At 42.7% G+C, this 22,931-nt stretch overlaps 1 protein-coding gene across 8 annotated transcripts in view; it reads left to right on the top strand.

Moving 5' to 3' along the window:
• Positions 1–22,931, top strand: part of LOC110488241 (A-kinase anchor protein 9) — a 123,554-nt gene that overhangs the window by 50,441 nt on the left and 50,182 nt on the right. For 6 of the 8 annotated variants that reach the window (XM_021560391.2, XM_021560388.2, XM_021560394.2 and 3 more), the window contains 7 exons: positions 8,224–8,284; positions 9,354–9,686; positions 10,346–10,612; positions 15,491–15,589; positions 16,501–16,631; positions 17,049–17,239; positions 20,820–21,058. In XM_021560391.2, coding sequence (XP_021416066.2) covers positions 8,224–8,284; positions 9,354–9,686; positions 10,346–10,612; positions 15,491–15,589; positions 16,501–16,631; positions 17,049–17,239; positions 20,820–21,058 — 1,321 coding nt within the window. Of the gene's footprint in view, positions 1–8,223; positions 8,285–9,353; positions 9,687–10,345; positions 10,613–15,490; positions 15,590–16,497; positions 16,632–17,048; positions 17,240–20,819; positions 21,059–22,931 lie in introns of all 8 variants that reach the window. The other 2 variants (XM_021560393.2, XM_021560392.2) reach the window with 2 other exon arrangements.

The raw sequence follows: 22,931 nt of genomic DNA, 5'->3' as shown, positions 1-22,931 counted from the left end.
TGTCAGGGGCACACTCCAACACTGACATTTATTTTTGTTTAGTGATTTGCCAGACCATAGGCAATAGAGATGACCACGTGTTCTCTTGATAAGTGTGTGAATTTCACAATTTTCCTGTCCTGCTAAGCATTCAAAATGTAACGAGTACTTTGGGTTGTCAGGGAAAATGTATGGAGTACAGATTCCCCCAAAAACTGTTTAATTGATGTCTAGAGACAATACCAACTGTATTAACAAACTACCATACCTTTGTCTGTACATTATGCGTTGAATCTATTCTACCGCGCCCAGAAACCTGCTCCTTTTACTCTCGGTTCCGAACATACTAGACGACCAGTTCTTATAGCACACTCCTCCTCTGTAGAGGTTAATCCAGGCCCTGCAGTGCCTTGCTCCACTCCCATTCCCCAGGCCCTCTCATTTGTTGACTTCTGTAACTGTAAAAGCATTGGTTACATGCATGCAAGGGGGCGGAGTCGCAATCTATTGCAGAGAGAGCCTGCAGAGTTATGTCATACTATCCAGGTCTGTGCCCAAACAATTTGAGCTTCTACTTTTAAAAATCCACCTTTCCAGGAGCAAGTCTCTCACCGTTTCCGCTTGCTATAGACCACCTTCTGCCCCCAGCTGTGCCCTGGACACCATATGTGAATTGATTGCCCCCCGTCTATCTTCAGAGCTCGTGCTGCTAGGTGACCTAAACTGGGACATGCTTAACATCCCCCGGCCATTCTACAATCTAAACTTGATGCCCTCAATCTCACACAAATTATCAATGAACTTACCAGGTACAACCCCAAATCCGTAAACACAGGCACCCTCCTAGATATCATCCTAACCAACCTGCCCTTTAAATACACCTCTGCTGTCTTCAATCAGGATCTCAGTGATCACTGCCTCATTGCTCTGCGGTCAAACGACCACCCCTCATCACTGTCAAATGCTCCCTAAAGCACTTCAGCGAGCAGGCCTTTCTAATCGACCTGGCCTGGGTATCCTGGAAGGATATTGACCTCATTCCATCAGTAGAGGATGCCTGGTTATTCTTTAAAAGTGCTTTCCTCACAGTCTCTTAAAAAAGCGTGCCCCATTCAACAAATATAGAACCAGTTAGAGATATAGCCCGTGGTTCACTCCAGACCTGACTGCCCTTGACCATTAGCATCAAATAGCCCCCGCGATATGCAACTTTTCAGGGAAGTCAGGAACCAAAATACACAGGCGGTTAGGAAAGCAAAGGCTAGCTTTTTCAAACAGAAATTTGCATCCTGCAGCACAAGCTCCAAAACATTCTGGGACACTGTAAAGTCCATGGAGAATAAGAGCACCTCCTCCCAGCTGCCCACTGCACTGAGCCTAGGAAACTCTGTCACCACCGATAAATCTGCGATAATTCAGAATTTCAATAAGCATTTTTCTACGGCTGGCCATGCCTTCCACCTGGCCACCCCTACCCCGGTCAACAGCCATGCACCCCCCACAGCAACTTGCCCAGGCCTCCCCCATTTCTCCTTCACCCAAATCAGCTTTCTGGATGTTCTGAAAGAGCTGAAAAATCTGGACCCCTACAAATTAGTGGGGCTAGACAATCTGGACCCTCTCTTTCTAAAATTATCAGCTGAAATCGTTGCAACCCCTATTACTAACCGTTTCAACCTCTTTCGTATCGTCTGAGATCCCCAAAGATTGGGAAGCTGCCGCGGTCATCCCCCTCTTTAAAGGGGGAGGCACTCTAGACCCAAACTGCTACAGACCTATATCTATCCTACCCTGCCTTTCTAAGGCCTTCGAAAGCCAAGTTAACAAACCGATCACCGACCATTTCGAATCCCACCGTTCCTTCTCCGCTTTGCAATCTGGTTTCCGAGCTGGTGATTGGTGCACCTCAGCCACGCTCAAGGTCCTAAACGATATCATAACCGCCATCGATAAGAGACAATACTGTGCAGCTGTCTTCATCGACCTGGCCAAGGCTTTCAACTCTGTCAATGACTGCCTCGCCTGGTTCAGCAACTACTTCTCAGATAGAGTTCAGTGTGTCAAATCGGAGGGCCTGTTGTCCGGACCTCTGGCAGTCTATGGGGGTGCCACAGGGTTCAATCCTTGGGCTGACTCTCTTCTCTGTACACATCAATGATGTCGCTCTTGCTGCTGGTGAGTCTCTGATCCACCTCTACGCAGACGACACCATTCTGTGTACTTCTGGCACTTATTTGGACACTGTGTTAACTAACCCCCAGACGAGCATCAATGCCATACAACTCATCTTCCGTGGCCTCCAACTGCTCTTAAATGCAAGTGAAACTAAATGCATGCTCTTCAACCGATCGTTGCCCGCATCTGCCCGTCCGTCAAGCATCACTTTTCTGGACGGTTCTTACTTACAATATGTGCACAACTACCTAGTTGTCTGGTTGGACTGTAAACTATCCTTCCAGACTCACATTAAGCCTCTCCAGCCCAAAATGAAATCTAGAATCAGCTTCCTAAAAAGCATCCTTCACTCATGCTGCCAAACATACCCTTGTAAAACTGACTATCCTACTGATCCTAGACTTCGGCGATGTCATTTACAAAATAGCCTCCAACACTCTACTCAGCATATTGGATGTAGTCTATCACAGTGCCATCCATTTTGTCACCAAAGCCCCATATACTACCCACCACTCCGACCTGTATGCTCTTGATGGCTGGCCCTCGCTTCATATTCATCGCCAAACCCACTGGCTCCAGGTCATCTATAAGTCTTTGCTAGGTAAAGCCCCAACTTATCTCAGCTCACTGGTCACCATTTCAGCACCCACCCGTAGCACGTGCTTCAGCAGGTATATTTCACTGGTCACCCCCAAAGCCAATTCCACCTTTGGTCGCCTTTTGTTACAGGAATTAATTTCCTCTGTTTTAATAACCAATTCAAATTAATCACTCTGTCAATTCATAAGAGTTTGTAAGACCCTTATTGGTATAAAATGGACAGAGACCAGCCTTTGAAATCTACCAGCTGCGTTTATTCTCGTGAGTACTGCTCATGATACATTTTACCTCAGATTATAAACTGAAAATAACTGTTCATTTCTACCAAGGAACAAACGGTCATTGTTCTAATTCTTGATTATATTTACACACATTATATTCAGTACTAGGATTAAAAGGAAATTCATACATATACAGTAACATAGTATTCTGATTAGTCAGTCCTGATTGAAATGTATGCATAATTAGTCATTATTGATAAAAATTCCCTTAACACCTTTCCTATCAGTTCTCTGCTGCCAATGACTGGAACGAATTGCAACAATCACTGAAGCTGGAGACTCATATCACCCTCACTAGCTTTAAGCACCAGCTGTCAGAGCAGCTCACAGATCACTGCACCTGCACCTGTACGCACTGCTTTGCTTTTTCTTGGCCAGGTCGCAGTTGTAAATGAGAACTTGTTCTTAACTCGTCTACCTGGTTAAATATAGGCAAAATCAAATAAAACCTAAGTAGTACTTCAAAGTATTTTTACTTAAGTACTTTACACCACTGCTAGAATGTTGTTTAAAAAAAATTGTATTTAGCCGCTTTGACACGCATCATCCAAACAGGGCAGAAGGGCAAATGCGATCTAATGCCGAAGTTTCTGTGACATCTTGCCAATGTGCAAACACTCTCCACACGGGTGGCAGGTAGCCTAGTGGTTAGAGCATTGGACTACTAATCAAAAGGTTGCAAGATCGAATCCCTGAGCTGACAAGGTTAAAATCAGTCGTTCGGCCTCTGAACAAGGCAGTTAACCCACTGTTCCTAGGCCGTCATTGAAAATAAGAATTTCTTCTTAACTGACTTGCCTAGTTAAATTAAGGTAAAATGTCAAATTAACACTACATCTCCCCGGTGTATCATGTATGTGTGCTATAGGACTTGCATGAATGATTGATATATATTGAAGTAGGCCTGAAGTATACAAACCACGATATGTAAGTTAGGTTAAGACCGCTACAGTAAACAGGATTCTTCGTCCTTTTGCTCCATGTCATTTTTTATTTAAAGACATTTGTGGAGTGGGGCGGTGTTTTGCCCCCTTTTCGTTCTTGTCTCATTGCTGCAACGGGCTCGGGAGGTGAAGGTCGAGTCATGCGTCCTCCGAAACATGACCCGCCAAACCGCGCTGTGTCGGAGGAAACACTGTTCAACTGACTACCGAGGTCCAACTGACGGCCGGGTCACATTTTTTTGTTGATCATATTACATTCTTTCTACCTTCTGAAAAGACCTCTCCACTTTTATGACAACTGATGCGTCCTCTCCTTCGGCGTTGAACTGCATGTAACTGTTTTGACAGTCATTTATCTACAAGTCATTTTGCATGCCGAACAACGCCAGGCAATACCAGTAGCCTAACCAATGAGATCTGACACATCTGCACTCAACATTCAAATGTTTGTAAAATGGCTTGCACAATATTAGGTCACTGTAATTTGATAGGTATTATCAAATGCTCTGTTTTAAATTGTGTTTTGCTGAAATAAAGGTAAGCTACCGGAGAGAGAACTCATCTGGCTATACCTGCTGGACGGGGCTTACAATATATTTATATTTTGATCGATCAGGTTCACCATCAGCAATAGGTTTGGTAGTTTTGCTTTAAACAATCAGTGTACAAAACATTTGGAACTCATTCCTAATATTGAGTTGTACTTTGTTTTGCCCTCAGAACAGCCTCAATTCGTCGGGCATGGACTCTACAAGGTGTCAGAAGTGTTCCACAGGAATGCTGACCATGTTGACACCAATGTTTCCCACAGGTGTTAAGTTGGCTGGATGTCCTTTGGGTGGTGGAACATTCATGATACACACAAACTGTTGAGCGTGAAAAACCCATCAGCGTTGCAGTTCTTGACACACTCAAACTGGTGCACCTGGGACCTACTATCATACGCCATTCAGTAGCATTAAAATCTTTGTCTTGCCCATTCACTTTATTAATGTCACACATACACAATCCTTGTCTCAAGGCTTAAAAATCATTCTTAGACTGGTGTCCTCCCTGTCATCTACAATGATTGAAGTGGACTTAACAAGTGACATCAGTAAGGGATCATGGCTTTCACCTGGATTCACCTGGTCAGTCTGTCATGGAAATAGCATACACTCAGTGTATATGGTAATTTTTAGATATACAGGGTAAAGGTGATGATTTCATAACAAGGACTGCAATCACTTTTGCGAGGCTCACTGCATGGCCTAAGCGAGAGGAGAAGATAAGATCACTCCGTAAAAGCTTCCAAACTGTCAAAACTGTTTAATTTTGATATGGAGGGTGAAATGCAGAGTTGTGCTATGTATTCATTGGCTATGTCATAGTTCATTTGTAAAATATAAATATTGATACGTTAGTAGCTCAAACAGTTAATCAACAAAAATGACAAGTTGAAATCTCTTGGATGTAAGGTCTCCATTTTAGTGGAGCTGTGTGGTTCTGGTACTGGTTCGAAACTGTCATTTTTGCTTCTAAATCAATCTGGTTCCCATGGACACGAGTTTATTTTCTGAGCCTGTGTGACATATGATGTGAAATCTGAAACCACTACTATTTAATTTGCTCTTCCGACTGTCCAACTCCTGGATGAACCCTATGTCACAGCCACTAACAAAGCATATGCCTGCAATTGTTACATTGTAGTGCAGCAGAAGATAATGGTTTCATCAGGGTAGTACATTCAGAGATCGATTTATTGCCATTAATCTAAAATAATTCATAGAATTTAAACAAACCCTTTATTTTTGTCATAAACGGACAAGTTTAATTATGAGATGAAAGGAGAGTTCCTAACAAGCTAGAGCTCTGTGAGACGTTCACAGCGATGGGGGCAGACATTTTGATCAAGAGACCTTTAGAAAATATACACATTTTCTCTAACACTAAACATGCATATGTATTTTACAGTTATAAAGATGAAATCTTAGTCATTTTATAATTTGATTATGCTATATTTAGAAAGCATCCAAGTCATTTCAAGCCTTATTCATACATTTTTGTTGAATTGGAAATGCATCATAAAATATTTCTTATTTGTACTTGAGCTTGTGTCCTCAAGTGACTACCCCTCAGCAATTTATAACTATTTTTACTAGAAAGGTGAGATTTGAACATTTCTTTGAGTATGCAGTATGATAAATAAATACTTTTGGTGACTACGTAGATTACAATTTCTATCACATTTATTTAATCAGAGGATGATGGGGATGTCAGAACCAAAGTGGGGGGACAAAAACATTCCCCCCCAGTACATACACCATAGACATACATAATTTACAGACCACAGACGCACGCTCAGCCGGATCCAGCTCATGAGTTCCATCAGCAGCAAATGTTATATTAGAATGGAAATGAATGTGTTTATGCAACAAATGTTAGTTCATTGAATCGTATTGCATCGAACTGAATCGCATCGATTTGTTCTCTAATCAGACCGACTTGCACCGAATTGTATCGGAGCCTGTGTATCTAGATGCCTATTGTCTTCAAAGGGAAATGTATCAATATTTATATTTTCCAAGTTAGCTATGACATAGCCAATGTGTTTATATAGCACAACTTTGGATTTCACTCAAACTCAAAATCAAATGATTTTGACATTTTTATGGAGTGATCTCCTCTATATATCCCTATATAATGTTGGCTATATTGAAAATTAAGACCCATTTACTTATCCTGTTTCAATTTAATTGCATTGAATCAATTTTATTAACCCCTAGAGGGTATGATAAAACCAATAGTTACGCTTCCTGACAGTGGCAAATTTAATTTCTTAGAGTTAACCTTTTATCATTATGTAAAACATTGGAAGAGTAGTGAAGCAATGATACCTTATATGCCAGCAGCACAGCCCAGTATATGAAATATTTACGGTGGTGGTTAAAAGCATTAGACTAGAGTCATGTTAGTCACTAACCCCAAAAAGCAGGGGTTCTCCTGCCCAAAAGATCTAGGCAAGGAGCATAAACATCCATCTCCCCATTTGGCCCTCCTCAAGGTGTTTTCATATCCATAGAAAATTGAAGGGATAATTCTCCCAAATTTGAAAATGACATTTTGTTATTTACCCTGTAAATAGTCTGGACAAATAGACTGCTCTCAGTCTCCACGCTTTGGGCATGCAAGTTGACACGTGCTAATTTGGAATATTTTGACTTCCACTGGTTTTTATTTGAGGACAGTATTGCTTACCATCTACTCTAGAGTCCTTTTTCACTATGATCACCCTTAGGGGTGTTGGCAGAAAGCAGATGTTTCTGATTTTCGGGGATACAGTATTTTCAACCTAACTTCCTTTTCTCCTGAAAAACAGAAGTGTGGACTACGCTCCCAGTGTCTCTACGCCTGCTGTTAGGTTACACTATGATAAACCATATTCTAATACAGGGATGGGCAACTTTGATGGGGTTGGTGGCCACCAAAAATCGAAACTCATCATAAGGGGGAGCAGTTGCTTTCTGGTCTGCGTACCAACATGCACAACCAAATTTTGAAATTGCGCCTTTGTGTGGATTTTGCCCGCGGTTGCCCAACCCATTTCTAATCTAATGGGTATTAAATTATACTACTGCCCCCTGCTGTTAAATTATATTAATACTTGGAGCCTTTTGGCATCGAAGCCTGTAGGCTTATTTAGGGCAGGGTAAGGTGACCGAACATTCAGATAAGCATTTATTTTTTACATGATACATTTCTATCTGAATAACCCTCATATTACTACTAATCGTGTGTCAGTTTTATACATTGCATTCCTATCTGCAAAGTTTAAAACATTGCAGCCTACTGAACATGCCCCATGATGACGTTGATTGATAGAATGGTGCCAGATAGCTAATCCCAAAGGATAATTTGGGTGGAGCAGTTCCCTGTACATTTCACACACTGGGTGGTTGGAAATTAACTGAACTTAGATCAGACCATGAATTCCATCCTTTAAAAAAGGCAGATGTTGAAAGATAATACTAGTAGATTCACTAGTAGGCTATTCACTATAGCGGAGGTTTGTTTACCCTTTACCTTTCACTGTCTTTGGCCTTTTATATTGAATTCTGCTGTAGCAAACTTTCTTTGACCACATTGTGAAGTTGTTATCGGTACCTATTGGTGCTGCATTTCATAAGTGAAGGTGTCTTTTTTTTTTTAAATTGTGCTTGCTTTTAAGACTAATTTCTTACATTTTGAACTGACTTGTCTTTCAGCCTGTCCAGTGCTGCCCAGCTTGGCTTGCGGACAGAGGAAGAGGATGCAAAGGAACTAAAGGTTTGCACACTCCATCTCACTATCCAAATCTTCCCCATCACACACCACCTCCCCTCGATCTGAGCCCAAATGCTGATTTGAATTAAGACACTCCATTAGCCGTCACTGCGAGCAAAGGATGAGAAGGAGAGATGGATGGAGGGGGATGGGGGAGAATGCAGCCTTTGGCTAAAACCTGCCCCAGATCCCTGGGTGGTTGCTGCAGTGAGAGGCCACATTCAAATGGATTTTTATCTGAAGGGAAGTTTCAGAGTCGAGGTGCCAGTTATGTAAATGGTTAGCGTAGCGTGGATGCTAGCGTTGACAATATAGTACTACGGTACGCCAGTCTACGGCTGCATGATTCTATCCGCGTGAGTGACCCGGTTCATTTCAGTCAAGCCTCCCGCTCACTATCACTGCACCACCCGCTTGTTCTCTCCCTCTACCTCCCTTGCTCTCCAGTCTAGCAGCGTGAGACGCTGTCTCGCACATCCGAGAAGAAAGCATGAGAAGAGAGCAGCTGAGAGTGAGGGAGAAAGAAAATACAGAAAGAAAGGGTGAGAAATGGAGAGGTGTCCAGTGAGGGAAGGAAAGATGGGGAACACAAGTAGGTGGAGGGAAAGGACGAGAAAAAGAGGGGGAGGGAGATTGATGGAGCAACGAGAGCAACCAACACCAGGCGCCATTATAGCACAATAACGAGTCACTGAGTGAAAGACAGAAAGAGAGAAAAAGGAAAGACTTACTATTGTAGCTGGACATACTGGTGCTCTATCCGAACTGAAACTCTGCTCTATAGGATGTCTGACATCTATTTATCAGTGTGTGTCAATCAGCCTTGGAGGCATAGGAAGTAGAATTGGTGCATTCATCTCTAGCTGGTGGCTCAGGCGTAAGGGGAAAGTGAGGGGGCACACTCTGAAAAGCCTCTGGATCTTTCCCTCTATTTTCTCATCTGGCTTTTGCTCAATCCCTGTTTCTCTCTACTATTTTTCTTTCCATACACGTTTCTCTCCGGCGCATTGATTTTTGTCTGTGTCCATCCTTTTCCTGTCCTTTTCCCTGTCCATTCCTCCCCCTCATCTAGCTGGTGGAGGAGGAGGCGTTGTTGGTGGGCCTGGGTGCGGAGCTACGCGGGCCGTCAAAGTCTATGAGCCTGACGGCACAGCTGCAGGTGTTGAGGGGAGCGCTCTACCACAAGTACCTCCAGGAGGTGGCCGCGCTGAAGGAGCAACACTGTGCCGAGCTCACCAGACTCAGAGAAGAGAGGGAGCAGGAAAAGAGAGAGAAGGGGAGGGAGGAGGTGTGGTCACAGGTGAAGCAGGATCCAGAGGGCATCAACGGGGGTGTCCGCTCTATCGAAGGGCCCAGTGAGGAGGAGAGGAGACACCAGGAGAGGGTGGAGGAAGAGATAGCTAAGGTAAGAAGTTGATTGTCAAACAGGCAATATTGAACGGGGACAATTATTAAAACCCGCAAAAAATAGTTATTGAAGGCTACAGACAAACGTAAATGTTGCTTTCATGTACTAACAACAGCTCAATCATACAGTGTCTGGTTAAATATGTATAGGTATGCAATTCAGATTTTCTACATAGTTTAAGTCGATTTCATGATGACAAATATTTTAGTTTTCTGAACAAGGTCCTACAGTACTTTGAAGAATATAACCCAATACAATTTTCTGACTTAAACGACTAACAAGCATGAAAACAAATCTTGGAGAATTTTGGAGAGTGCAGACATTTGGCCATTAATTTAATGAGTAGCCTTTGTATGTTTAAAGCACTAACTGTATCCTAGGGCACAGTGAATCCTGTGAGCATCTAAAAATAACACACACACAGTAGTCATAAGTACGTATGTACCAAGCATACCATTTAAGCTGCACCAAGTTTTTTGTTATGAATATGCTCTTTTAGCATTTATTTGTGGGTAGCAGTGCTTTAAGTACTATCTAGATTGAATTGCCTTTCAAATTTAGTTGAAAATCTACTTTTTTATTGAACCTTTTTCTTTCACTTAACGAAATGTAATTTAAACCATTCCACTATGATGCCTCATACGCATCTCTCCTAGGTCATAGTTCAGATGTCAGTGGAGTTTGCCCAGCAGAGAGAATTGGCCCGAATCTCCAAGAGCGCCCGCGAGACAACCTCGGCCATGCAGACCCAATCTGAGGAGGAAGAGGAACAGCAGACCCCCAGGAGCTCACTCGCCAAGGGGATCTCTCCGGAGGCGGTGCAGAGGAAGTTCGTGGAGGACAAAGAGAGGCTGGAAGAGAGGACTGCGGAGCTCCGTAGGATTGAAGCGCAGATTTGGCACGGAGGTCCTGGATCTGAGCAGGTTAGCAATGGGGCTTTCCAGATAGCGCTTTCATGAGTGAGTTTGATTTCCACAGCAGATGGATGGAGGCAGTTGATACCAGACTTTGCTTAGTATTTGGGGTTACGACATCTAGGTTGGTATTAGGGTTAAGGTTGCACTGGCTTAGTACTTCAAGTTAAACTTTAATTGTCACATGCGCCAAATACATCCGGTAGACTTTACCGTGAAATGCTTACTTACAAGCCCTTAACCAACAACGCAGTTCAAGAAAAAGTTAACAAAATATTTAACAAATAAACTAAACTCAAATAATAAAAAGTAGCACAATAAAATAACGAGGCTATGTACAGGTGGTACCAGTACAACGACAATGTGCGGGGCTACAGGTTAATCGAGGTAATTTGTACATGTAGGTAGATAATAAACAGCGAGTAGCAGCAGTGCATGACCAGAACATGTGTCCCTCAGTCGCTGGACTCTAGTGACATCTCATACACTTGGGGTCAACATTTGGGTCTATTTTTGCCAATCTGTCATTTGAGTAATGGAGACTGTGCAAAACCTTAAACTGAGTAAGCCATTTGAGTGATGTGTAGATTGGAGGTTGACCGATTCATCGGAATGGCCGATTAATTAGGGCCGATTTCAAGTTTTCATAATCCGATTTGCCTTTTTTTTTTTTTTTTTTTTACACCTTTATTTAATCTTCATTTAACTAGGCAAGTCCGTTGAGAACACATTCTTATTTTCAATGACGGCCTAGGAACGGTGGGTTAACTGCCAGTTCAGGGGCAGAACGACAGATTTTCACCTCAGCTCGGGGAATCCAATCTTGCAACCGTACAGTTAACTAGTCCAATACAATAACGACCTGCCTCTCTCTCTGCACTCCACAAGGAGCCTGCCTGTTACGCGAATGCAGTAAGCCAAGCTAAGTTGCTAGCTAGCATTAAACTTAACTTATAAAAAACAATCAATCATAATCACTAGTTAACTACACATGGTTGATGAAATTACTAGATATTATCTAGCGTTGCATATAATCTGACTGAGCATACACGCATACTAGTATCTAAGTATCTGACTGAGCGGTGGTAGGCAGAAGCAGGCGCGTAAACATTCATTCAAACAACACTTTCTTTGCGTTTTGCCAGCAGCTCTTCGTTGTGCGTCAAGCATTGCGCAGTTTGACATCAAGCCTATCAACTCCCGAGATGAGGCTGGTGTAACCGAAGTGAAATGGCTAGCTAGTTAGCACGCGCTAATAGAGTTTCAAACGTCACTCGCTCTGAGCCTTCTAGTAGTTGTTCCCCTTGCTCTGCATGGGTAACGCTGCTTCGATGGTGGCTGTTGTCGTTGTGTTGCTGGTTCGAGCCGAGCGAGGAGAGGGACGGAAGCTATACTGTTACACTGGCAATATTAAAGTGCCTATAAGAACATCCAATAGTCAAAGGTTAATGAAATACAAATGGTATAGAGGGAAATAGTCCTATAATTCCTATAATAACTACAACCTTAAACTTCTTACCTGGGAATATTGAAGACTCATGTTAAAAGGAACCACCAGCTTTCATATGTTCTGAGCAAGGAACTGAAACATTAGCTTTCTTACATAGCACATATTGCACTTTTTGCAGGTATCTAAAAAAAGTGGGTATTGGGAACGTTATGTTCAAACCTCAGAGTATCGAATGAGATGAATGTGTTATCAACAAATAGGTCACAAAAAAATGCCAGAACTGGAATGCCGTGTCACTCTGTTGGGAAGAGATGATTAGATGTTAATGGAGAGACACCGCTTGCTTGTTTAAGGCTAAAGTGACTTTGGAATTGGGACCAGATTTTAAGGGAGTACTTAACAATGGGGTTTAAAACATGGGTGCCAAGGTTCATCGGCATTAGGGAGCACAGGCGTGAGACCGGAGACTGTAACTCCATGATAGCCCAAGTTGGGCCATCCTTGTTTTCAAATGTAGAAACCCAATAAACACATTTAGATATATTTGCTGACCAGTAGTAGTGTAAAGAATTGGTATCCTATTAAGGCATGGAAAGAGACTGGCTAGCCTTAGGTTTATGTCGTCTGTCCTCCTGTGGATGTAGGTGCGAGACAATGTATTCTTTGTCCTTGGTTGGGTCTAGGAATGTCTTCTGCTTGCGGGAGGGAGTAGTGTTCTTCAGTACAGCTGGTAAAGAATGCCGAACTTGGTGTTTAGACAGCGGTGTAGGAACCCCCTCACCTCGTTTAAGGCTGACCTCTTCTTCGTGACTGTCGCCATGAAGTCTGGGTAAATGCTAATATTCTGGCCGTCGTGGGTGATGGGAGCCGCTCGCGCTGCCTTATGGAAGACATCCTCCTTCTAAAGGTAGTGGGATTTAACTACTATGGGTCTGCGAGGCTCCCGATTCTTCAGTGCGGATTATATGCTTCAGTGCGCATGGTTAAGAGTGGGGGCGTAATCAAGGCATAGGATTTCCTGTAGCAGTTTAGCTATGGACTGGGTAGGGCGCATTCCGCCTACGGTCTAGAGTCCCTCTCTCAAGCAGTCGTGGGTGAACAGGGAGTACAGGAGGGGACTAAGCACACATCCCTGAGGGTCCCCAGTGTTGCTGATCAGCGTGGCAGACGTGTTGTTGCCTACCCATACCACCTGGGGACGGCCCGTCAGGAAGTCCAGGATCCAGTTGCAGAGGGAAGTATTTAGTCCCATGGTCCTTATCTTTGTGATGACCTTTGTGGGCGCTATTGTGTTGAACGCTGAGCTGTAGTCAATGAACAGCATTCTCACAGGTGTTCCTTTTGTCCAGGTGGGAAAGGGCAATGTGCTGTGCGATTTGATATTGCGTCATCTGTGGATCTGTTGGGGCGGTATGCAAATTGGATTGGGTCTAGGGTATCCGGGATGATGCTGTTGTGAGCCATGACCAGCCTTTCAAAGCACTTCATGGCTACCAACATGAGTGCTATGGGGCGGTAATCATTTAGGCAGGTTACCTTCTCTTCCTTGGGCGCAGGGACTATGGTGGCCTGCTTGAAACATGTTGGTATTATTGACTCGATACAGGGAGAGGTTGAAAATGTTAGTGAAGACACTTGTCAGTTGTCCCGCGTGTGCTTTGAGAACACGTCCTGGTAATCCGTCCCGCGGCCCCGCGGCTTTGTCAATGTTGACCTGTTTAAAGGTCTTGCTCACATCGGCTACCTAGCGTGTTATCACACAGTCGTCTGGAACAGCTGGTACTCTCATATGCATTCTTTAGTGTTGCTTGCGTCGAAGCGAGTATAAAAGACATTGATCTGGGCAGCTCTCGGCTGGGTTTCCCTTTATAGTCTATAATAGTTTTCAAACCCTGCCACATCTGACGAGCGTCAGAGTCAGTGTAGTAGGATTCAATCTTAATACTGTATTCACGCTTTGCCTGTTTGATGGTTCGTCTATAGGCGTAGCGGGATTTCTTATAAGCGTCCGGATTAGTGTCTCGCTCCTTGAAAGCAGCAGCTCTAGCCTTGAGCTCGATGCGGATGTAGCCTGTAATCCATGGCTTCTGGTTGAGATATGTACGTATGGTCACTGTGGGGACGTCGCCGATGACTGAGGTGGTATATTTTTCAATGCCATTGGATGAATCCCGGAACATATTCCAGTCTGCTAGCAAAACAGTCCTGTAGCGTAGCATCCGCGTCATCTGACCAGTTCCGTATTGAGGGAGTCACTGGTACTTTGAATAGGTCTCATGCTCTACAAAACATGCAATCTAAAAGACCAAATGCAACCACCCTGAGTAGAAACTGAGTGTTAATTGAGGAGTTTGACAAATGATTTTCATCCACCTGCCAGGTATTGTCTCTTCTAACCCATTGCTCTTCATATTGAGAAGCACTTAGTGGGTTAAACCACTTGATCACCTGAGGGATATTATTATACCTCACATGGTGTGGTTTGCTTTGTACAAACCCTCCAGGGGCCCTTTGAAGGACAACACTGTCCTTACTCTAGTTGTTCCCCTTCTCCTTCTAGCCCTTTTTATCAATGTTATTTTTTTGCCTAAGCCATAGCCTTTTACATCATGTCCAAAGTGTTTCCATGCCATAGTAACTTTTCGTTTAGATTTTTGGCATTGCTAAAGGGTCTAGCAAGCCTCAATGTAACAGTGCTTGCCTACTTTCCCTGATATAATTTTTCCATGTCATCATAAGTGATGTGTGGGAGGGAATTGAAGCACCATCATGGTATGATGGGAATACCTGAGTACTTGAGCTGTCATTCAAGCCCTGTGTTTTACATCCTTGAGATATTGATGCTGAACTAAATATTAATGTATTTTGAAAGGTGATTGTGGGAAGACCTGACCACACTTATGGTGTGCAACACACACACACACACACAAACACAGACCCCCTTGCTTCGGCAGGCTTTTCTCAAAACATTTATTGCATGATTAGTCATTACCTGCATGATGACATTGGATTCCGGGTACGATGTTCATGATGTGACGAGAGTCCTCCTCACACGCACTCAAGATTAATCCTGTAATGTTGAGGACAACTTGGCAAAGAAGTTATTTAACTGCAATTTACCTGATTGTGTTTTTTTTGGATTGTTCATAGCTGGAGTTTGATTGCATTCAGGCAACTTTCTCCCTTTGTGTGAGTGTGTGTGAGCATTTTTCATTGCATTGAAGAGATTGCATTTATAAATAGGTTCACCAGTTACTTGACAAACTGATACTAGGGGTGAGCTAAGCTACCAGCTAATGTTTAAGCCACTACATCACAAATGTTCTAACGTTTTGATTCAAAGACAATATGAAGCGGCGAACAACGATTCTAAGTTGTTGTGAATGTTATCTTTTTGATCATTGAATATATTAAAGCTACTTGCTTATTGATTGCAGATGGGATATTCCTCCGATGGAGAGAACGAGAGAAAACAAAGTGGAAAGAAGGAAAGGGCAAAATCACAAATGAAAAGCAGAGGCTCACAGAAAGAAAAGGTCATATTTATTTTACAGTTCAGTTGCACCTCTACTACTTTCCGCCTCAGCCTATCAGAGTTGTTTAGAAACATTATAATAATGCAGTTTTTCAGTGATGATGAATGGAGACTTGCCCCTCGGGGTGTGAATGGAAATTAATTGCGTTCGGAATCCATTATGTTATGCAGTGTTTGATGAATGGAGACTCACTCAGTAGTGTGAATTGAAATGTCTTCAGGCTATGTTTATACAATCAGCCCCTGGAACATCCATGATGGCGGTCACTCAACCTTTTTGGCCCCTTGATGTGTTTAGTTATTAATATGTTATACCCGCAATTCATTCAATCCTTTTAATCTATTGACTGCATTTACTGATGTTCAGTTGGGACTCTTTGCATTATAGCCTAACTTATTATGACATGAAGAGTACCTACTCTATAACAGTTTTTAATTTAATTTAAATGTCAAATTGCTCAAAGGTTAAAAGATTATGGCAGAAACCTCAACAGCCTCAACCAGTATACACAATGTTCACGTCCATTCCTAAATGACCACATCTCTCGATTGTATATCTGAATTAGCAGCATTTCTGTTCCCTCACCAAGAGAGGGAGCCACTCTACTTCCTGCATCAGCCCATTGTCTCAGGTGCACTTGTTGCCATAACAGCACAGATACTAGTGTTTCCCTCGCTTCCATGGAAGTTAATGTGTTTGTGAGTGTGTCTGTACTGGGGCGCACTGGGACTCATCTGATTTGAATCCACCATCCTTATAATGGTCATGCCTTTAGCTTGCCTAGCCGACACTATCTCATGTTTCCAGGGATCGTCAACACAGTGTGGAAGTGTGTGCTTGTCTGTAAACGGGTGATGATGACAGGGCTGTTGTCGTTCTTCTCCCTCCTGCCGGTCCGTCTGCTGAAGAAGAGAGGAGATGAGGAAGAAGGAGAGGAAGATGAAGAGGTCAGGAGGAAGATGGCAGTTAGTGGAATTGTTTCGTCACAAGTTGGAGGGGATGGCTCTTCCTGTCCAGATCATCAGGTCATCACTACTGAGAGGTATGACTATAGAACGATAGAAATGTTTCAAGTTTCTATTTCATTTATATTGTAGAAAATGTATTTAACTCCAGTGCACGTCATGATTTTACCTCTGCACATTTTATTGGACCCGACCTATCCTAAAATGTCTACGTATAAGTTGTGTTCTATACTGAATATGACAATGTAATATTTTTATATAAGTGGGTTAATTCAACAGGAGCTCTTAAAGAACAATATGTGATATGTGTTACAACACAAAAAAAAAGTTCATTCAAAAACAGATTTATGTAGTGACTATGACAAAGGACCACAACCAAAGCACTTGTGCGATATGCATCTTGCCAACCTCACCTGTATCCAAAACATTTGTTTCAAGTGAATGAAAGACCATAATCTTTTGTCCCACCAACTTTTCTTCTCTTCTTTCCTCAGGAATCTGCTGCGTAAGGCCAACGAGAGCCTCCGCCAGGTGCTGAGTGATGTGCTCAAGACCACAGCGGCCGCTGAGGAGACCATTGGACGCCACGTGGAGGAGCTGCTGGTACCCCCATCCTCCTCACAGAGACCCACCTGGCAGAGAGCTGCTGGCGAGCCCTTCAGGCCTGCTACAGAGGCTGCGGGAGGTTAGTTGAGCAGCCAATTCCAAATCAACCCCTATCACCTGTGCATGTTTTGATAAGTAAAATGGAGTGAGCATTATGGCTCCCCCGGGCCTTACTGGTGTCACAGTTCATTTACATTTCTAACCAACACATCTGATTACACTTAACTGAAGACCATGATTAGTAGCTAGGGCTGTGACAAACGTGTGACACCAATCAGGCCACCTTGGGGATCGAAGTCTTGGAAGAGCTCTCTCTCTCTCCATCAAGATGATTTAGGTTTTAGATTCAGACAAAACCAGAAGAGGTGCAAGGATTGAGGGCTCGCTGTGTGATAGAAAAATACACAGGACCGGAAGGAAAGATGGGGAGAGAGAGAATACTTATTGCCATGGAAAATGTCAGATTTCATTTTATATGAATTTTAATTGGCTGCTAACAAGGCCTGCCAGTGGCAATACTGGTTTGAAAATCTAAAGAGGTCCTGACTGACCTTCTACCTTTCTCTATGGCATCAGAGTAAGGGAAGTCAGGTTAAAATATATAAAGGAGTTGCTACGCATCACATTGAATTAATTGTGGATGTACACTGAGCGTATAAAACATTAGGAACATCTGCTCTTTCCATGACATAGACTGACCAGGTGAATCCATGTGAAAGCTATGATCCTTTATTGATGTCATTTGTTGATGTCATTTGTTAAATCCACTTCAGTCAGTATAGATGAAGGGGAGGAGACAGGTTAAAGAAGGATTTTTAAGCCTTGAGACAATTGAGACATGGATTGTGTATGTGTGCCATTCAGAGGGTGAATGGGCAAGACATAAGATTTAAGTGCCTTTGAACGGGGTATGGGAGGCACACCGGTTTGAGTGTCAACAACTGCAACGCTGCTGGGTTTTTCATGCTCAACAGTTTCCAGTGTGTATCAAGAATGTTCCACCAGCCAGCATCCCTGTGGAACACTTTCGACACCTTGTAGAGTGCAAGCCCTAACGAATTGAGGCTGTTCTGAGGGCAAAAGGGGTTGCAACTCAATATTAGGAAGGCATTCCTAATGTTTTGTGCACTTTGTGTGTACAGTATCATCAATTTTGCCAATATGCAGTTTGTGTGGAAGTCAACTGCATTACAGGGTTGGGGTCAATTCCATTTAAACTCCAGTCAACTCAACAAGTGAACCAAACTCCAATTCAAACTGTTCCTCATTGAAAATCGTAGAAGAGAATTGGAATTTAAATATTAGTATACTTCCTGAATTGAATGGAATTTAAATGGAATTGATCCTAACAAGGCTGCTAGGATACAGGGGAAATTCATACATGTAATATAAATGCAAATTTCACTTTATTGTACAAATATTTTCATCATACAACCTTCGTCAGGCTGACCAAAACATGAAAAATGATCACGTTTGTATCTTTTCATCATTACAGCCAATGGCTGCTTAGTGCACAACAATCTGTTTCATTATGCAGACTGAGAGAGAAATACACTTGATTCTCCAGGGACTATAGAATTCATGGCATTTTGTTTGCCCTGCGCCTAACATTGTTAAAAATCAAGTTCCCACAGCTGCCAGAGGAAAAGCATTCCAGCCAGACTGACAGACCTGTCACTAGTAGGCATCGTTTCAGAATCACATGCTGTAACTGATGAATCATAGGAATGAATCCAACTCTGAAGGTGACATGGCAGACTCTTATTGTAGAGCTCAGAGTTTTTCCTGGTCACTGCCCCATATGACTACTTGGTATTAACAGAATGTACACTGGGTGTACAAAACATTAAGAACAGTTCTTTACATTAAATAGACTGATCAGATGAATCCAGGTGATCCCTTATTGATGTCACTTGTTAAATCCACTTCAATCAGTGTAGATGAAGTGCAGGAGACAGGTTAAAGAAGGATTTTTAAGCCTTGAGTGTTTGTGTGCCATTCAGAGAGTGAATGGGCAAGACAAAAACGGTATGGTAATAGGTTCCAGGCACAACGGTTTGTGTCAGCAACTGCAACGCTGCTGGGTTTTTCACGCTCAACTGTTTCCCTTGTATATCAAGAATGGTCCACCACCCAAAGGACATCCAGCCAACTAGACACAACTGTGGGAAGCATTGGAGTCGACATGAGAGAGCATCCCTGTGGAACACTTTCCACATCTTGTAGAGTCCATGCCCCGATGAATTGAGGCTGTTCTGAGGGCAAAAGGGGGGAGGTGCAATTCAGTATTAGGAAGGTGTTCCTAATGTTTGGTATACTAAGTGTGTAATTCCCTCCAGATAATACTTGCTCATAACCTTTATTTCATACATCATAGAATCACATGACTAGATAGCTGAATGAAGCAATTGAGGTCAGGTGCACTTGTTCAAGGGCACAACCTCCAGTATACCCTACCCTGGATTTGAACCTGCAATTTTATGGTCCAACCACTCCCTAACTATCAGACAATAATCGTTATGCCATTATACTCCTTAGTGTCTACAGTATAGTCTCATCTCTCATATGTTGGTATGTGGCCCAAAGGTGGAGTCGCCAAATGTGACAAGTGTGTTTAAGAAACAACACCCTGCCAAGCGTAGCCATATGTCTCTCTCCCTTCTGTGTCTACGGGCTTAAGAGGATACTGCCAGATTATGGCATTTAAGTGAAATGACGAAGTCTACAGGTACAGTAGCAATGCTACCGTACCTGTAGACTTCCAGTCATTGCGCTAACGCTAGTTAGCATTGGCTTGTGATGTTAACTCTAACTTCCTTCATACTGTGCGCAGACACATAAAAATGGTATCCACAAGTTCATCTGACTCTGGGTAAGTAGAACAAGGCATTAAATGCCAGAACCTCCTTTTAAGCTGCAAAGTCAAGTAAACAGCTGCCTGCCCTCTCGACACACACGAAACATGCATATGTGTGTACACACAGATACTGTAGTGTGCACATATACACATAAAACAAACACACAGACACCTATGCATTAATGCAAAAATAGAGAACTAGCTATTTAACCAACCCCTTACCTTTTTACAACTTTTCATACGGTCTGGTATTTTATCAATGAATTAGAGCTGTTGACAGGGTTAATTTGACTGTCAAGTGAACTTGATGTTTGGGTGAACAAAATAATTATCAATGTGCACAATAGTACTGACTCCTTTAAAGATTCTAAGATATTTTCTCTTATTCTGATTTTGTTCAGTAGCATCATGTTTGTTATTTGCTGTTTAGTTCTGTGTGTGGTCGTGTCTAGGGTGGCACTACCAGTCAGCTAGGATAGAGTCTGTAACCTCTGTTTTCATGGATTATACTTGTACATTTATGTAGCAGTTTGAATGTGATAAGGACAGTGCTCAGTCTACTAGATCAAGGAAGGGATGGGCAACTCCAGTCTTCGGAAGCCTTGTGTCTGATTAACATCTGGGATACTATCCCTTATATTATAATATGTTGATAAAGGCTTTGGCCAAAAATGTATTCTTTGAATAAAAATAATAAAATTAATGACTGGTTGATATTGGTGACAATTAACACTATTGTTTCCAATTAAGTGTTTTCTCCTGACAATTAACCTTTCCCTCTATTTTGGTTGTTCATGCCCAGATGCGTTGGTGACTGAGAGTTGCCAGGGAAGCGAGCCTGGGGTGGACAACGTGAGCGTGTGGTCGGGCGAGACGGAGACAGACGAGGGCCTGGAGATGTCCCAGCAGATGATGACAGACAGTCACAGCCTGTTGCCGGAGCTTCAGCTGGAGAACGAGGAGTACCTCATGAATATTAGCTCCCGCCTCCAGGCTGCCGTGGAGAAACTGCTGGTGGCCATTACTGAGACGACCAATCAGGTACATCACAGCATAATAAATTGTGGGACCACACAGAAAATTTATATTTTCTGTTTAACTATACATTTTCCTGTGAATCAAAGTGCCAAAAGCTATTTTTGCTGTCTTGTACAAATTGACAGTCATTTAAAAGGCCGTTTTTGATTAAATCAAAAAGTATTGGGACAGTGACACATATTTTATTATTTCTGCTCTGTACTCCAGCACTTTGGATTTGAAAGGATACAATGACTTTAAAGTGCAGACTGTCAGCTTTAATTTGTGGCTATTTTAATCCATATCGGGTGAACTGTTTAGAAATTACAGCACTTTTTGTGCATAGTCTCCCATTTTAGGGGACCAAAGGTATTGGGACAAGTTCACTTATGTGTATTAAAGTAGTAAAAAAGTTTAGTATTTGGTCCCATATTCATAACACGCAATAACTACAGTGGGGAGAACAAGTATTTCATACATTGCCGATTTTGCAGGTTTTCCTACTTACAAAGAATTTAGAGGTCTGTAATTTTTATCATAGGTACACTTCAACTGTGAGAGACGGAATCTTAAAATAAAAAATCCAGAAAATCACATTGTATGATTTTTAAGTAATTCATTTGCATTTTATTGCATGACATAAGTATTTGATCACCTACCAACCAGTAAGAATTCCGGCTCTCACAGACCTGTTAGTTTTTCTTTAAGAAGCCCTCCTTGTCTCCACTCATTACCTGTATTAACTGCACCTGTTTGAACTCGTTACCTGTATAAAAGACACCTGTCCACACACTCAATCAGACTCCAACCTCTCCACAATGGCCAAGACTAGAGAACTGTGTAAGGACATCAAGGATAAAATTGTAGACCTGCACAATGCTGGGATGGGCTACAGGACAATAGGCAAGCAGCTTGGTGAGAAGGCAACAACTGTTGGCACAATTATTAGAAAATGGAAGAAGTTCAAGATGACGGTCATTCACCCTCTGTCCATGCAAGCTCTCACCCCGTGGGGCATCAATGATCATGAAGGTTCTGGGCTGATCCCTCACTACATGGCAGGACCTGGTCAATGACCTGAAGAGAGCTGGGACCACAGTCTCAAAGAAAACCATTAGTAACACACTACGCCGTCATGGATTAAAATCCTGCAGCACACGCAAGGTCCCCCTGCTCAAGAAGCGCATGTCCAGGCCCGTCTGAAGTTTGCCAATGACCATCTGGATGATCCAGAGGAGGAATGGGAGAAGGTCATGTGTTCTGATGAGACGACAATGGAGCTTTTTGGTCTAAACTCCACTTGCCGTGTTTGGAGGAAGAAGAAGGATGAGGACAACCCCAAGAACACCATCCCAACCGTGAAGCATGGAGGTGGAAACATCATTCTTTGGGGATGCTTTTCTGCAAATGGGACAGGACGACTGCACCGTATTGAGGGGAGGATGGATGGGGCCATGTATCGCGAGATCTTGGCCAACAACCTCCTTCCCTCAGTAAGAGCATTGAAGATGGGTCGTGGCTCTGTAAGAAGCATCTCAAGGTCCTGGAGTGGAGTGGCCTAGCCAGTCTCCAGACCTGCAAACAAAGGTTTCTGTACCAAATATTAAGTTCTGCTTTTCTGATGTATCAAACACTTATGTCATGCAATAAAATGCAAATTAATTACTTTAAATCATACAACGTGGTTTTCTGGATTTTTGTTTTAGATTCCGTCTCTCACAGTTGAAGTGTACTTATGATAAAAATTATAGACCTCTACATGCTTTGTAAGTAGGAAAACCTGCAAAATCGGCCGTGTATCAAATACTTCTCCCCACTGTACATCAAGCTTGTGACTACAAATTTGTAGAATGCATTTGCTGTTTGTTTTGGTTATGTTTCAGATTATTTTGTGCCC

Source organism: Oncorhynchus mykiss, chromosome 32 (assembly GCF_013265735.2).
Source record: "Oncorhynchus mykiss isolate Arlee chromosome 32, USDA_OmykA_1.1, whole genome shotgun sequence".
Classification (NCBI taxonomy): Eukaryota; Metazoa; Chordata; class Actinopteri; order Salmoniformes; family Salmonidae; genus Oncorhynchus; species Oncorhynchus mykiss.
Note: the sequence above shows the minus strand (reverse complement) of the source record. Positions and strands in the feature narration are given on the sequence as shown.